This window comes from Osmia bicornis, chromosome 2 (genome assembly GCF_907164935.1).
Source record: "Osmia bicornis bicornis chromosome 2, iOsmBic2.1, whole genome shotgun sequence".
Taxonomy (NCBI): Eukaryota; Metazoa; Arthropoda; class Insecta; order Hymenoptera; family Megachilidae; genus Osmia; species Osmia bicornis.
The window spans coordinates 3,465,118-3,478,873 of NC_060217.1; the positions used below are offsets into that span (position 1 = coordinate 3,465,118).

General features: G+C 40.1%; 1 protein-coding gene across 11 annotated transcripts in view; it reads right to left on the bottom strand.

Annotated features, from left to right (window-relative positions):
• LOC114875500 overlaps positions 1-13,756 on the bottom strand; it is a 210,556-nt gene that overhangs the window by 40,649 nt on the left and 156,151 nt on the right. For all 11 annotated transcript variants that reach the window (XR_003789252.2, XM_029185855.2, XM_029185858.2 and 8 more), the window contains one exon: positions 12,841-12,951. Coding sequence is in view for 10 of the 11 variants with exons in the window: in XM_029185855.2 (XP_029041688.1) it covers positions 12,841-12,951 (111 nt within the window). In the remaining variant the exon portion in view is untranslated. The remainder of the gene's footprint in view (positions 1-12,840; positions 12,952-13,756) is intronic.

Genomic DNA, 13,756 nt, shown 5'->3' on the forward strand with positions numbered 1-13,756 from the left:
CGTAGGCTTCTCGTAAGCTAGTTACTTTCATTTGTTTCCATAAAACAGAACGATGCACTTTGTGTAAAAAAAAAGTATTAAAATTGATCGTTAAATGTTACAAATTTTATTTCAAATTCTGTACCTTGTTATCATTAAATTTGTCCATTATTATTCGAGTCTATCTCGTTTTTAACCCTACTCTTTAATACTTTAAAAAGTATTAAAATTGATCATTAAATGTTACAAATTTTATTTCAAATTGTGTACCTTGTTATCATTAAATTTTTCCATTATTATTCGAGTCTGTCCCTCGGTTCTGTATTCACGCAGCTTTGAGAACGACGGGGGGGCGTGACGGTAAGAAGGGGTGAACGAAACAGGGGAGATGGTAACAAATTACCCTGACGGTTGATAAAACCGCGATAGAAATTGAACGAAGGAAATGACAACGAGAGGCCAAGAGAGAAAGTGAGCTAATTTAATAGAAGAGTGTGTCAAGGAACGCGACAAAATAGAATTTTCACCTTCGTTCCTGCGATTATTACGGCTTAATCGCGTTATTGTCAGCCACAATGTACATTTGCAATACAATAAGTAATTCGCTATGAAGATTCAAAGGGCCAGACGGCGAATTGTTAAAATATGCATGGAATAATTATCCTAAATAGTGAGGAGCCCGTCTCACGGTATAATTACTTCTATCTTCACGGACAGGTAAATAATAATTAGTAAGATACTCCGTCCGACAGACCTCGACGCTTTCATGCTAAAAAGATTTCATACTGAAATTCAACAGTTTTTGATTAACCACTTTTTGATGCTTCGAATCGTAAGAGCAAGAAAAATCGGCGAACTCGAAAAAAAGAATATATTTCGCCATTTGCTTCATTTTCCTCGCGGTCTATCATTTTTCATCGCGAAAGCAAGACCGACTCGGTGCGTGTAACGTCGCGGTAAGGTCATCAATAAGGCTTCCCCGTGTCTCACATAAATATCCGGGGATTAACATATATCGACCTAGCCTTCAACAGCGCAGTTAAAATTCAAGATATCAGGATCTTGCGCTTTCTCATGTAAATCTTTCTTCGATGCACGTTTGTTCTCGTCCGACGAATTAACATTCTTTTTCAACCACGTGGAATATTCCTGTTCTTTACTTATTCGCGTTGGAATTTTCTGCCGAGTTATAGTAAACATAATCACAGATGTGATAAAATATATTCCATATTACTAGTGTAATAAAGCTATTCAGAATTTTCTTATAAATATTCCGCTAGTTCCTACCACGGTCGCAACCCTCTGCGAAATTTGCATAAACATCAGCTGGTACACGGGGTCGCAGGGCGGCGTCGTGTTACTTTTCAAATAATTACATCGTGCACAGGATCACCCTATCAAATGAAACGTCGTCGGGTATCCCGGGGGTGTACCGGACACTCGCGAAATGTTAATTTTCGCGCGGAACCGAGCAGCGGAGTCGCGTCTGAATTCGTCGCGGTCTAATTAACACGAGCCCCCTTGAATTCCCGAAAGTAACGTCTTTCCAATGAAACGTTTCCTGCTGACCAATCACGAGTTCCTCACCGACGGGACCATGAAACTCGTTGGCAAAACGAAACATTTCGACGGAGAGAAACTCCTGAGGGCTTCCCTCGTGTCTCCCTTTTCGAATATCAAGCGGGGAGAAAAAATGAGTTTCGTTTGACCGGCACCGAGCATCGCGACGTCTCTCGACGTCTCCTCGACGCTCGACGAGGCCGCGGAAATATTCCCGCGCGATAAAAACAGAGGCAATTTGCCAAAACGTCGGCTTGATGGTTGTTCGCGTTGCAGACATGAGGGTAACGATGTGCACGCGGCGCGAGGGCAGCCTCCACAGACAGGAAACACGGCAAGAACCGAAGAAAGAGGGGTGAAACGGTGAGCAGGGAGGGGTTGAGACAGAAAGGAGGGTCGTAAGGAGGAGACCAGGAACGAAGAATATCTTCTTGCAAAGTGGGATGTAAATTGCTCGCACGTACATTAGTCATCATCACTCGTAGCCCTCTCACCTCAACTTTGTTGCTTTCCAGTGGTTGCCTTTCTATTTCCTCTTCCTTTTTATTACATTTTCTCTTATTATTATACACTTTGGATAAAAATATTCTTTATTTCATATTCTGATATGCCAAATTATGCTAAATATGATTTGGTTTGTAAATGTTTTAAAATTTTTATTTAAAAAGATCTAAACTGTATTGTTATTTTATATTGTTCAACGAAATATCAATTTCTTTCTTTAAATTGTAATTTTTATTGTACAATAAAAGTATGGCTGTAAATGGTATTTTTACTAATTTTTTCATATAAGCGACGCCCTAAAATTAGAAAACAATGATTAGAATATAAAATATAAATGATTATATATTAAATAATTTGAATAAATGCGAAATTTAAGTAAAAATTTAAGTGATCAGAATTAATTCCACTAGTGAAAGTGTCTGTTTCTCGACGTCAATTAAGAGATTCAAGTTTTTTAATAACATTGAAAATTCAACTTTTGATATTCAATACTTGAAACGTCTGCGTATCAGAAAGCTTCAGGATGGAAAACTCTCTTATTGCCGTGTTCAATAGACTAGATATCACGGTGAGGATATACGTCTATATTTTTAAGGAGCTCCCTGTCGAGTGCCATATACACGTGTGATTTTATCCAATTCCCCTTATATTTGCTTTCTATTCAACGTTCCGTTCCTTCTTTTTATTCCCCATCGAACGTCTCGTCAATTCAACATTTTATTCTTCTGCCCTTCCTTTCCACACGCTCTATCGTTGTTGCAATGTTTATTCATTTTTCAAATAACAAACGATAAGTTAAATCACACTAACGAGAATTTTCTTTGAAAATTCTTGCAACCCTTGCGTTCAATAACTCTCTAATTAAGCAACGTTTCTGTCGAGTACCTTTGATCATACGAATTCGTCGCGATAATACGGAGCGACAACAATAAAAATTTCTTTAGAAATTCCGATCATTCAGAGATTGTTGTTTGCGTTCCTATCGCGTTCCCCGTTGACACGCTCATTTCCTGTTCCAAGTTCCACGTCTCCGTGAACTTCAATTCCCACCGTACACGGCCTTTCCGTCTCTATCGGTCAAAGTCGTCTATCGACGTCCGTTTCTCCGGCTCTCTTATTTTCTCTCGCTTCCGTTTACTTTTCGCGACTTCCGCGACCCTTCTTTTTGCCCGTTGCCTTCGTTCCTGTGACTTAATGCGAAATAAATTCGAACGGGAGGAAATTGCTCGCCAGTTGCATACAGCTCGAGTTTTAAATAACATACCTCTCTCATTTTTTTTATAGCTTGCAAATCTTTCATCGAGGGTTTTCCGAGTGGAAGATCAGGAAATTGCATTTCCAGGATTTATCATTGTAAAATCGTAGGACAAAAATATGAAAAGCGAAGTTCGTTCTTAAATTTGTTTGACCACTCAATCAGCCCCAGCTGTTTCGTATAACAGAATGAAAATTCTTTTCAACATCGGCCCACGGCAATTAGTTACCAACGGTTTAATTAATCGCCGGCGATATTAATAATTTTCCACAACGTCGAAGGCTATCCCGATCTAACCTTGTCGGTTGCAAACAAAATGTTAATTAACCACGTCTGGGGTTGCGCCGTACACTCGGCGAAAAATCTCTTCATTATAAGTTTGGCAAGATTTTAACAGCGCTCAGCAGGCGACCTAAGTAAAGGGGCCAGCTGGATGAACTCCTTCGTTTCAAACTTGCTATTCGAGAGAACGATGTTGTTACCCTTAATCACTTCTTCCTGTCGATTTCTTCTTTAAAATCGCATAAATCGATCGAATCGTTCGGTAATACTTTCAATTACTTTTCTTCTCCCTTTGGAAACTTTAAGGTCTTGGCCACTTTAATTAACTCCGCGTTAAATTCAAATCTTTTCTTCTAACTGAACCTGAACGGTAATGAATTAAGATGCAGAATTTTTCAACCCTTTCAAATTCTTATTACGACCGCCTTTAATAAAATTCAATGGAATTAATTAAGAATTATTTAACTATTTTTCTAATTAACTTTCGTAATAATTGCAAAACTTTAATCCCGGCTAATGAAAGTGACAAATTACCGCTCGTACGAATTTGCGAGCTTACGTGGAATTTAGCGGGGATATCAACTAGCGGAGCTTCAGAATTTTCAGCTAAAGCTCGTTCTAATTAAATCGACATTTGTTTACTTTCCCACATCCCTTCGTACGGTTTCGCGCAGTATTTAAATCAAACCACATCCGTTCGCTCGACGTCCAATCTACAACGCCCACCCGTGCTCTAAAATAGTTATTCATTAAGCCGAGCCGCGCCAACAATAACGTGTTCAATTAAATATTCAAACAATCCACCAGTACGCGCAATCAGAATCCGTCGCTTGTACTTTCGTTTTCATGTAACAAAGAGAAAATTAAAAACCAAAATCAGTCCAATTTTTATTTTCACAAGGAATTATGTTCACCTAATGAGCACCGACGAGAAACGAGGGCAAAATGTAAAGGAAATGCTTGCGGGAATAACGAACCGGGTAATTAAGCTTCAAAAAAATTGGTTAATTAAAAGGCTCGTGTGCGCGAAGACAAGATTCTTTCCATCCGCGTGGTTTCGCATATAATTGAAGGAGGCGTGGGTGGATCGGTAAATCTCGCTTTTTCCACGCCGGATCCATGAAGTTTCTCGTCGTGTTCCGGTGGAAAGGAGAGGAGGTGAGAGTCAGGTTGTACGATGATTACGTTTCTCGATATCAGAGATTTATTATGGCGCGTAGGAACCGCAACGAAACCACACGTTTCCGTTCAATTATTATTCCGACTATCACCGAGATCGCCATCTTTACAACACGTTTACACCGGTGGTGAAAATAAATTTAAAAAATGTGAAATAATAAATTTTCAAAATAAGCTTTCGAACCGCGACACAAAATCATTTTTAAAAGAAAGGGAATGCATATAGGCGACGATGTTTTGGTGCGAACCTCTATCACCTCTATCTTCATATTCCTCTGCTCGTAAATTTCCCAAGATTCGTGGTCGCTTTCCTCTTGAAGAGCGGTTTCACGAGGGGGCAGAAGCCTCAACGCGACGAGGGTTAAAGTTTTTCGAAGAGCAGCCTGACGTAAAATTTTAATCCACCCCCGGCGATGGCGCACCCCATCAGCTTTAGCTCGAACCCTCGACACGCTGCGCGCTGGCCAAAAAGTTGCAGAACGGCAAACAAAGAATATTAGCGCGATTATCGAGAGTACCGTGGTTCCCGCGCCGTTGTTATTTCGTTTATGAAGGGGAATACTTTGCTACGATACCATCCGCGAGTTAACGAGCCGGAGGAAACGAGATCTTTGCCCGACTGTTTGATACTTTCAAGAATTCGAGAAATCTTTGCAACATTCCACGATTTGCGTAATCGCTTGGTCGTGTATTTTATTTTCTCCTCGAACATTCATCAATAATGCAACTGTAAAGAGAAAGTTATTCGAAAATGCAGCTGAAGGTGTCCACGCAAAAATACCATCAATTATTTACTCTCGGCTGCATAAATCAAGAATACTTTTACCAAAAATTAAGACAGATCCATGATTGGTACGACATATCATAAATTTGATTAATAAAAGTATAAAAGCCTATCAATTTTCATGGTGTTCAAAATATTTTTATCTTCCTCCGCTTTTCAATCAGCTGACCAAAATTAAATTCGAAGTCCCGTAACACCGTGACCCACATAACATCGAGCGTGTTTAACGAGGCAGATGTCGCGAAACAGTTGTTCGATGAACACGGTGTATTCCGTTATAATAAATTTTCTTTATTCGCCGGACAGAGATGTCATTAATCAGCGGCGATTAATAATCGGGGACGACTTTCAACGATTACGCAACTTCGAAAGAAGTCCTCTGAAAACGAGGAAGGATCGGCCGGTTAACACGTCCAGGTGATTAATCGATAAAATGCTACAACGTTTTCTTCGACGATTTATGCCACTTACAGTAAATTGATCGATCCATCTTGATGAGCGATGATTAATGGCGTTAACGACAGCACCGCCGGCTTTTCACCGACTTTTTGCAAAATAATATTTAATAACGCATCCTTGTCGCCTTCGTCGAGCGGCCATCAATCAAGCTGATATTTTACAGAGGAAAATTGACTCCGGAATCGTCTTAATTGGCGAACGCGAACGGGGTACAGTCTGCTTCAACAATGATAAATTGCGTCTGCCCGAACGCGTTCCTAAGACGGATTCTACCCGACGTTGTATCTGCTCCCGTGAAAATTATACTCCGTAGTGTAGTCGCATGCTCTATTCACTGGGAAACGAATATTTCACGGTGTAAAACGGAGAAAGTGAACTTTCCGCGGTGTAAATCATCCGAGTCGAAATCACTGTCAACAATTAACCCCTGGGGAGACCAAACGACGATGATGAGGATCACCAGTGGCGGCGTCACCGTGGAAACTCGGAAAGTTTCCCGTTTCCTGTCCGACACTCTCGGTCATCATTTCGCTCGCTTAATCGATAATCGTTAAGGACTTCGAGCGAAAGAAGGGTGTTCATAGCTGCACGAGAAACGTGTCCACGCAGTTTCCCGCGGGAATGAATGACTGATGAGGATTCGTTCCCCTTGCACCTCGTCTCTGCTCCTCGAGCTACCAACTTCTTCTAAGATTCACTTTACGAGGACGCACGAGATAAATTGCGGGTGCATGCAAATATCCGCGATATGTCAACGCCATCGCGAAGCCTCGTTACGCGATTTCCTCGCGCCTGTTATCGTGTCCCATTGTTATCTCGCGAAGAAACGCGCGATCGAGCCCGTTAACGAACGAGTGGTTGTAGCCGAAAAATTGCGATTTCCGGCGTCTATGATTTTGACTCGAGTCTGTATCGTTAAACACCGGTTGAAAGCGAAATCGATGGGATCTGAAAGAAGAAACTTAGAAAACTTGCAAAAATGAAAAATGAATACACAGAATTTGAAATGCCGAAGAGCGTAAGAAATATTAAGATATCAAGAATTCAATGAAAGACACTCCACGAGATAATAAAACTAAGATTTACATAAGGATAATCCCTATAAGTCACTACCCACGTTCTCTCCTTCTCATTCGGTAAGAAATTGTCTACGAAGGCAACCGAACAGGAAGAATAAAGCACATAAGTTATTACAACACAATAACATTCAATTGGTGTCGTGCACGCACGTGCATGATCAATGTTCGCTCATCCGTCAAGACTGGAACGGCTTTGAGCATTAAATTTCCTGATCGAAATAGATGAAGGACTCATACATCATCGAAGAAATGAATTCATCTTCCCTTTAATGAGTACCGTGGTCCCTATGGAGCCAGGATACGAAGGCAAAGTCGCTGCTGGCGTAGGGAAGTCGTAAGTTTAATGCGCAGGACGACAGGATAATCATTATTATACCGGGGCTAGTCTGCGGGGGCGTAAACCGGATGTTACCCCGGGTACTCGCGGTTCCGCTCAGCGGGCGACATTAAAATCTCGAATAGAATGCTACCTTGTGATATACGCGCGATTTGCATTACACTCGCCACAAAGAAATCTACGCCACGTCGAGGCTTAAGACGTTTATTTCTTTCAGTAAATAAAAGTCAAAATGTAGATAACTTGCGGAGTACCATATCGAGTGAATTTTTATTTATTAATAACAGGTTCTATGAATCACCGATAATCCATGATATTTCTTAAAAATCAATCGTTAATCCGAAGTTTCACTGGACATGAAAACTAACTCAAAAACACAGCAATCAGCGTTAATTACGAAAAGAAGAACAGTTATCCAACGCAGTTTTTCATTCGATAAATCAACGGAAAGCTTTACATTTGATGCTGTTCAAATATCATCTTGTCGTCGATTACGCATCGATTCACCTGTTTACTTTTAATACAATATTCCCGGGACACGGAGCTGGACGTAAATAAATCCGTCGATTCGCGGTATAAACGTCGCGTGCGAGCAATAAATGAAAACGGTTCGGGTAGCGCTGGAACTATCGTTCCGAGTATGATCGGCACCACCCTCGCATAAACGCAACAATGAGCCATCTGGAACGGTAATCGACCTAGGCCAACTCTCGTTTAGGAAGACAATTTCAACGGTGAACAGATTACGATAGATCAGAGCAACGACCACGATGCCGTGTCGTGTCGCTAACGGACAACGAGTTGTATCGAACGCGTCTGTACGCTCGTGTGTGGACGTGGATGTGCGGCGCCGTCGCGACGGCCGGTTTTCCACTTCGAAAAGCTCAGAAGCCAGTATAGGAGGGAGGGCAGGAAACATCGTAGCCAGGTTCTTTAACCTTTGCAAGAGAAACCTTTATTGGAAGCAAATTGCGAACTGCCATGATCTTGGCTCGTACGGATGAAACTTATCGATCACCGGAAGAGAGACTCGCTTGAAATTGAAGTCGACTTTTCGTTCAAGAAAAGTTAGAAATGAGACTTTTATTGGTTTTTTTCTATGTTTCAGATGAAGTAGCAGAACGAAGCGTGAGAAATTTTTCTTTCTCGATTCATGAGGTATAAAGATCCGAAGTGTTTAGCAGGATCTGGGACAGGATGGTATAAATCAGGGCGATAGGGAAGCGCGCCACTACGATTCTGACCAGAAACGAGGAAAACCGGACGACAAAACGGCAGTTCACGCCGGGACCGAGCCATTCAATTAACTTTATCTCTCGCCCTTTCGAACGATCACCGCATCCACGTATATCAGTTTCCTGCTAGAATCTTGCAACCCGACCACGTACCTATCCCCCTCCTGTCAGACATATCTGTACTGTCAAGAACATGTTCCTTCGATGTACGAAAAGAAATCTAATTTTCGTGAACGAGAACCGCGGGAAACGCGTGGTTTGCGTACCAGACGATTTCCGTACGAGAAGAAAGGTAGAAGAATTTACAAATTAATTATTATAACGTGAGAATGAGAAACCAGATTTGTAAAAGCATTTCACGTTTGGAATATTTAAAATTTTTACGAAATATACATTCGATAAGATCCGATGTTTTTTCCTTTCGTTTACAACCCCTAGCGTGTTTCGGTGAAAATGGTTACGTATCTTATCTATCCCCTGTACGATACAGCCGACTTCCTTCCTTTCCGTTTCATCGGTCCATTTCACCGTTCGTAAGTTCATTTTTCCGTGATATCGTCTTGGTCGTGCGTAAAATGGCCATTCGGTCTCCGCTCGAATTTCGAGCTTGTCCATAAAGTCGCTTTGAAGCACGAACACGGCAGACCAGTCATTGGGGATAAGGGAAATTCGCTCCGACACGTGACCCACTTTTCATTTTAGAAATATCTACGATCTTCAACTGGATTTCTTTTCAACGATAGCGATCAGTATGGTTGAACAAAGGAACACGTGCGATTACAATTTTGCCGAGATAATTTTATCAGAAATAATTCTGCCTTTAACGTTAGCCCAATTTCACAACATCAACCCCTTTTGGATTATCAAATAATTTTATCGAACACCAAACCAGAACCCTTTATTAATGAACTTCATCGGCAAAAAAGGAGAGGAATTCCACAAATGAGTTTGCGGAAAAGAAGAACAGATTTCAGCTATTGTTCGATGGTAGAGTTGCGAAGGAAAAGATAGAAGGAAAGTTTCTTTAGGCAGGTCGAAGAAGCCGAGGAGAGTCGGACAGGGAGGCAGTCTGCCGTGAAGGCGATTCCGGCTCTTCTTAAAACTCACCCTTCGCCCTCATACTTTTCCCTTCCGTTTCTCAGGGCTCACCCTTCGCTTCTCCTCTCAGTTAGGTTAATGGAACGCATTGCCGCAAACGGCAGGAAAGTTAAGGCCGTTTCCGATTGCAAATGGACCGAAGGCAAATCACACTGGCGACGGTTCGTCGAGTTCGTCGCCGGGACCCGGGATACAGGTAGCGAAAGGATCTATCCAGTGGAATTTCCTGGATCCCGGTTTAGATCTTAACGACCGTTCAATTTTTATTTCCACGGTTGCATAGTTCAACGGAGGGTTGGAAAACGTTTAGTTGGTTTAAGAATCCTGTTTCTTGAAAAGTCTACTGAGGGGAAGAGGATGTTAAGGACACTGTCTTTAACTGCATTCCTTGTGCGTTCTATTCTTAACCTGTTGCCTTTGTTCAAAATAAAATCTTTGTATTTGAAATACTTGGAATGGTGATTAAAAATACTAGGAGAAATGATTTTTATTTTAAACGGTAGGTAAACTGAAGGATAATATTCAAGTGAATTTTAAAAGAAAAAAAGGAGGCAAAATTGCTTTCAATCGTCCGGTTTTCAATTAAGCACGACACATTTTGGGGGAAAAGAAATCGTTTTCAACTTTAATAAGGGAGAAAGCAAAGATCAAGGAAAAATATTCGTCTTGAGAAGTCAGAGAAATTCGTCGCTGCTCGAAACGAAAGCAAAGGAGAAGTCAAACAGAAACGCAACATGGTATTTATCTCCAAGTAAAATATTGAGAGATTCGAGAAAATGCGGAAAAGGAAGCGTACGGTAGGTGAAAAGCAAGAAGGCGAAACTTTCATGTCACCCTGCTACGAAATGCTGTTACTTGCTGTTGCTTGTTTATTCGCTTGTTTTGCGTTCCACAACCGATAGCGAAGAATGCGTTTCAAGAATGCGAAGTGCATCTAGCGTTTCGCGAACGTCGTGAAAACGGAATCCCTTTGCGATTCATTTCTTCCATTCTTGATTTTTCAAGCGTGCATACCTCTGTCGCGCCTTTCTTTCGTTTCCTCGAAATCCGGAATTATTTCACATTTTCCATGGAAAACGTAACATCAGAAATACAGTGAATTTCAAATTGCAAATATTCCATAAATTCCACGATTCCTTATTTTCAACATTCTACGAGGTCCCACAAAATTAAATTGAAATAGCGAAATATTCGACGAAAATTAGAGCTAGTGCAATTTTATTAAAAAGGAAAGTTAATAACGAAAACGAATTTTTCACAGGGAACGGTGCACATAATTGGCAATATCGTTGCATTAGCATTTCGCCAAGAATTCACGCAGAACAATATCGGTAGCTCCTTAAGGGCTTTACCCTTTGGTCTGCCTTGATTTTCAATTCACTTTCACGGATCGTTAATTCGTGAAGAATGCGCTTTTTGTTTTCTATAAAATCCACAAAAGAGTCGAATTTTCATTCTGCCCAAGGACTTTGTTATATTTTAATAAATAAAAACCCCCGGTTTTTAATGAAATTCATCAACTCAATCGTCTTCAGAACAAAGAAGAGCGAAGTAGAAGGAAGTTCTGATGTCTGCAAAGTTCACGAAGACAGAGCAATTCATATTCAAGGCTTGCACGATTGTTCGAGTTGCTGATTGTTTAACACTGACGCTTATTAATAGCTACGGCAGCATTAGCATTAATAACGCAGCCAGTGTTTCGAAATAATGATACCGTAAAGCGATACACACAATGACTCTCATATTTGTTCACGAGAAACTAATGTTTACTCGTGTGAAATAATTATACTTAGTGATTTAATCATACAGGATATTATCCCTGTATACATATATTAACATAATGAATTGAATATTTACATTCTGACTTCGCATAATTATTTGTTTTAGAATTTAAAAGGATGATTATTTATTTGCTTTAGAATTGAAAAAGTGAACAAATGTGCGAGTCAGTATACGAGAATTAAAAATTTTATAGATTTTGACAGCATGTGTATAATGACAGAACAAAAGACATGGAATTATAATTGAATAACCCTTCCATCTGATCTGACCCCTTCTGATCTCCACCCCAAGCAATTTTATCTCGCGAGCCCTGTATTCGTTACAAATAATAGGCTATTTCCTCGACGACCACTTAGAATACGGTTCGCATGTTGTTCGAGTGGCGTTAAAATAACTTACACGCCTTAAGGCTTTCCAGCAACCCCTTCTTTTTTAATTCGACCAAAACTGAACGTCATACGACGCAGAATAACATTCGAAAATTAAAAACAACAGCTGGTACAACGTATGGAAAAGAGAAAATATTGTGATAGAGAAAATAGACTGATGCTACCGAACGAGGAAGATACTTTTAACTATCTTTTTTAAAGCGTCCTCAAAAAGCTTAAAACGTAAACTCGCTTGAAAAGTAGCTCGGTATAACTTAGGTGATATTTAAGCGACGTCGAAAATTGTTCGAAAGTCTACCCAGAGCTTCTTCGCGAGATAGATAAAAATTCAAATAACTTCAATGAAATTCCTCAAAAGTTTCAGGGAACTTTTACAAGACTTCTTTGAGGTTCTTCTCTCCATCGTTCTTCATAGCAGCTAAAAGAAGTTCGTGACGAATTGGACAGAATAATCCGAAAGAGAATACGTATTATTTCTGTTTCTATAGTGTTCTACTACAGTAAATAGATTCATTATTCAATTTCTATAAGAAACTATATAAATCGTATAAGATTATAACGGTGTCATATTTTTTTTTTTTTTTTTTTTTTTTTTTTTTTTTTCGTACTTTAGCCACGCTTGTTTTTGTCACGATACTTTATAAGCTTGTAAAGGGAGGGTGCTGGAAGAGGGCCTAGCGTGTCAGAAACAGAAGAATACAGGCCGGTTGTATATTACTTTTCTTCCGCTGTCGCGATTTCCACCGCAATTGCGAATTAAAATCTAGTAAGCTGGATCGTCTGGGATAAACGGGCACAAAAATTTATGTGTGTTTATGAAGCAGGGGGAATTTGATCCATTGCACACTTTTGTTTAATAGCTAACGCATTAATTCTAACGGAGTAGACGACTTGAAAATACGCTTTTATTCGACTTACCTTGTTGATCTGTCGTTGTAGCTTCGTGATCGTCGCTCGATCCCGCTGGGCAGCGAAGCGTTCCGCTTGCAACGCCTGCTCCAATTCTTGCACCCTTTCCTCCAAGCTCTCCTGCAACAATCAATAATATTTTATGAAATTCTGTTCCAACAAATCCTTCAGTTTCACAAGCAATTAATAATAATATCATGTTATATTACAATATGTTAATCAATAATAATAAATTCAATGAATAACAATATCATATTATATTACAATATGTTAATTAATAATAATAAATTAAATGAATAGCAATATCATATTATAATAAGTAACAATATTATCATTAATAATAATAGTTAATTCATTGATCATTAACTAGTAATAATTAATTAAGTAACAATATTGTTTGAAAATACGAATAATGCTTACAATTAAATACGAGATCATCCATACCACTCGGTGGCTCGAGCGAAACTGTGCCTCTCGGCGAATGTAAACCGAGAGCGAACTCGAGATGTATACAAAACTTCGAACTAGGCCTCGACATAATACCTGTTCCATTCGGCCGACAAGTAAACAATGGATAGGAGATCAAAACAGGTACGCGTGATATTTCTCGGTTTCGGAAACCGAAATCGCCATCCGCGTCATCGTAATCTCTAAGTACACGTGAAGCGCGATCTCAGCGGAAACTTTAAGCCTCCGTTAAGGCAGCTTAAAACTCGAGCAACAGGAATTACCGGGAGTATACCGTTGAAAGTTACAGCGAAAGTTCCTGGTTGCGTTTGCGTTTGCGGCCGAGAAAGTTAATTGAGAAACGGTCGTCCTTAAGCTTTCGATCTATGCGCGATTCCGAATCGAATCGCCGGACCAACTGTTCCCTTAAGATAACATCATCGTGGAACTTGGAAACCTTGGCTTATATCGAGATTAC